The sequence below is a fragment of the Formica exsecta genome, unplaced genomic scaffold (genome assembly GCF_003651465.1).
Source record: "Formica exsecta isolate Colony F162 unplaced genomic scaffold, ASM365146v1 scaffold192, whole genome shotgun sequence".
Taxonomy (NCBI): domain Eukaryota; kingdom Metazoa; phylum Arthropoda; class Insecta; order Hymenoptera; family Formicidae; genus Formica; species Formica exsecta.
The window spans coordinates 1,154,998-1,158,512 of NW_021849218.1; the positions used below are offsets into that span (position 1 = coordinate 1,154,998).

The window sequence follows — 3,515 nt, forward strand, 5'->3', positions numbered from 1 at the left end:
ATATTAATATTAATATTTAACAAATATTTAAAAAATATTAAAAGTATAAAATGTTAATTAAATAAAATATTTATTATTTTTCTCTTAAAAAAATGAAAATTTTATAAAATATTGTTAGACCTGATAAAAGTTGACATTATGTGTGCGATATGGTATGATCAGAATTTAAAATATCTTGGAATTAATTAAAATTTCGTCAAAATGAACTTGATATAAGCTTTACAACTTTACTCATAACAAAATGTTACAAAAAACAGTATAAAATTTTTTAAGTGTTTTTTTGCACGCACTTTTAAATTTTTAATAATTTTCTCATTTGCAACGTAAAATATTAATAATTAATTATTAAATTTAATATAATTTTATATAATTAAATATTAATAATATAAATTTTATTTAATTGCAGATAATCACCAATAACAATACAGAACATTACAAACTATGGAACAAAGGAACGATCATCAGACTTGGAGTTTATCTTGTTGCTCAAAGCAGGACTCAGTGTCGGAGGGAGAATCTGAATTTCTAAATTATCCGGTTCTAGACTTATCATGCAAAAATCCCGTGACACCTACAACAATCAAAGGCACAAATACGACGGCCTGTTTGTCTCAGAGCTTGCCTGCACATACGGACAAGCAATATCAACACTCAAGTCTATCGGATACGAAGAAACAGAGTCCTTTTGCGAGCACTATCATGTTGTCATCATCCTCTGAGTTGGATTTTCCGAAAGAAACGACCGAGAAGTGTGAACCGTTCTTTTACAACGGTGGCAACGCAATTAAGAACAGTATACCGCTGTTTGCACCACCTTCGGGCGTAACAATGGAAGTTCCATTTCTGCGTCCGTTAGTACCTTTGCACCTAAACAGCGGGGCCATAAATAATTCAGTAGCAACGTCAACGACTGCATCAACATCTCCACCTTATACAGAGAGAGAAACATCATCATTACAGACAAACGATAAAACTACCGAAACGACCGCGCTAAGTTTCTTAAATGAGTCGTCGACCCAAGCCGAAATGTCAACACCATCGTTGACTGCGGTAAAGAAGACAGCAAGACCTTTCAAAGTATATTCGAAGAATCCCTTCCCCATTTTAAAGAGACAGATCAATCCTGTGTTCCAATATTTGAGCCGCGATTACTTGGAATATCGGGAAAAGATGCTTGACTATAAAAAAATGCAGGAGAACGCACCGAATCCGAAAATGCGTCGAACATCCAGGAGTCCAGCATTGCCTACTAGCACTGCTGACGAAAAGGACCCTGCTTATTACGAGAAAAGGAAGAAAAACAACGAAGCAGCAAAACGTTCCAGAGATCTTCGAAGGAAAAAGGAGGACGAGCTTGCTATTTGGGCAACTTTTCTTGAAGAAGAAAACGTAAAGTTGAAAAGTGAATTGGCAGGATTATACTGTTTGTTGCGACAAATGGGCATGGATATAAGTCAACTTAGGGCACTTATAAACGTCAACTTATAAACGTTAATAAGTTGTTTAAATATGTGTGATAATAACAATGATCTGAAATGACCAAATATGATATCAGTATATATGTAGAGCATATATATAGTGTTAGTGCATATAATATATATATATATATAAGATTATTGTTATGTATGAAAATATATTTATATGATATATAGACTCTCTTATAATGTATACTTTTTTGGTCAATAAATAAGACAACATTTATTTATCTCAATAAAAGTTAGACATTTCTAGAAAAGTATTACACAAGTATTTCAAAATAATTTGTCAGTGAAATTAAACTTAAACAAATATTGTACATAAAATATCAGTCAGGCAACGAATCTGCAAGTTCTGTTATAACTTCTGACTCAAGAACATTCTTTTCTCTATTTTGATTACCTGTAAGTACCTTCGAAAACGATCTTTGTACTTGTGTAGGAACAAAAACTAATGGTGTTGTTATTTTAGTTTTGACATTAGTTGTTGGAATTGTTTCTAAAGTAGCAGTATTTCCACAAACTACACTGGTAGCACTTTTTGAGAACATTTTGCTTTTCTGATTTTTCAATAATACTTTAGTAGCTTTTTTTTTACTTTTATCGTCAACATCATCAATTTCCATTCTTTTTGATTCATCTTCCTTGGTAAAATGTTGTATGTTGTCAAATCGATATCTTTTTGGAAATTTATGTACTTTTATGCAATGTTGCCTCCTTTCCATTGGATCATTAAATTTTATGTTACATTCAGAATCATAACATTGATACTAAAAAAGAAAATTTGCATTAAAAATACATTTATATAATAAAACTGTTACATTTATTTAAAATTGAAAGATAAATATAAATACCATGGCTTGCTTCTCGGATAAAATCTTAAAGAAGGCATCATGCGTCTCTTGAATATGAATTTCCAACAGTCGTGGACTTGGTCTAGATGCTTTACATTCTGTACAAGTATATCGATGAGAACTATTATAATGTATCTCATAATCAAACAATGTTTGGAAAGTAGCCTTGCATCCTGGGACATAACATGGGAACTCTCTGATCCTGAAATAAAATATTGACTTTAGTTTTTTTTATTTTGAATCACACATATATAATATAAATATACAAACATATGCAATCACTACCTCTATTTAAAAAAATTGCATTTAAATAATTTTGAGATATTTTCTGAGAATCTTTATTACTTTATAGTAGTTCTTTGAAAAGAGAGAAGTTTCATATGCAATATTTTTTAAAGTATTTGTAGGAAAAAAAAATTCCTCATGTCAACATATTTTCAAAGAAGCATCACCCCACACTCACACTTCGTGACATAATTCCTCCTCGTCATCAATTGTGATGCCTTTCCTTTGAAATACTTTGCAGACTTTATAGGAATCATCGAAGAAGGGATCGTTCACAGGTCGAATACCAACTCCCAACTGTTGAAGGACTTCTTCCATAATTAATAAATTATGATACACTAGATAAATGTATAAATCACACGTCTCTTCTTCAAGAATTCAGTGTAATTCTATCTATCTTTTTACGTGTCAAATTAATAAATTAACATATAAATCATCTGTCAGTACAATATTATCTATACAACATGATTGTAATTAATACGTTTTCATCCAAACTAGTTCAGAAATTAAAATATTATTAAATTTGAAAAAAACCCAAGTGCGACCTTTCCAATATTTTTCACAAAACGCTAATAATAAACCTTATCGGAGATAAGCCTGAGAGGGGTCACGCTGCCGTTTTTCAAAAGATGCTTTTTCTAGCTGATGCAGTAGCGCCAACTAGATCCATTTTAGAACCGGCGTAATTACATGGCTAAAATCATTTTTCGGTGCCACGGTAAAACAACCGGTCGGTACATGTACGTGCTAGATGATCCATAATTGTGGATCAAAATTGCGGAGAAATATTATGGATTTATTAATGTCTTATTAATTGCGCGTGATGTTTTGCTATTCTAGTATATACTACGGACAGCGATAATAAGTTATTATTGAAATATTTTTATGTATATATGCGCAT

At 31.4% G+C, this 3,515-nt stretch overlaps 2 protein-coding genes across 2 annotated transcripts in view; one reads left to right on the top strand and one right to left on the bottom strand.

The window, feature by feature from the left end:
• LOC115233989 (protein giant) overlaps window positions 1-1,604 on the top strand; it is a 3,361-nt gene extending 1,757 nt beyond the window's left edge. Inside the window, exon 2 of the mRNA XM_029804668.1 lies at window positions 407-1,604. Within this exon, the coding sequence (XP_029660528.1) occupies window positions 442-1,488 (1,047 nt within the window). The 5' untranslated portion in view covers window positions 407-441 and the 3' untranslated portion in view covers window positions 1,489-1,604. The remainder of the gene's footprint in view (window positions 1-406) is intronic.
• A 64-nt stretch (window positions 1,605-1,668) lies between these two features.
• LOC115233990 (zinc finger protein 511) lies at window positions 1,669-3,217 on the bottom strand. Its single transcript, XM_029804669.1, has 3 exons — window positions 2,793-3,217; window positions 2,330-2,531; window positions 1,669-2,245 (listed from the first exon to the last, which is right to left on the bottom strand). Exons 1-3 carry the CDS (start codon window positions 2,930-2,932, stop codon window positions 1,805-1,807), a joined length of 783 nt encoding a protein of 260 aa, XP_029660529.1. The 5' UTR covers window positions 2,933-3,217; the 3' UTR covers window positions 1,669-1,804.
• Window positions 3,218-3,515: the final 298 nt, after the last annotated feature.

Coding starts and splice junctions, on each gene's coding strand:
- LOC115233990 (XM_029804669.1), bottom strand. CDS start 2,932: ATGGAAGAAGTCCTTCAACAGTTGGGAGTTGGTATTCGACCTGTGAAC. Junction 2,532..2,792: donor GAGGAATTATGTCACGAAGT/GTGAGTGTGGGG, acceptor ATTTTATTTCAG/GATCAGAGAGTTCCCATGTT. Junction 2,246..2,329: donor TATCCGAGAAGCAAGCCATG/GTATTTATATTT, acceptor TTTCTTTTTTAG/TATCAATGTTATGATTCTGA.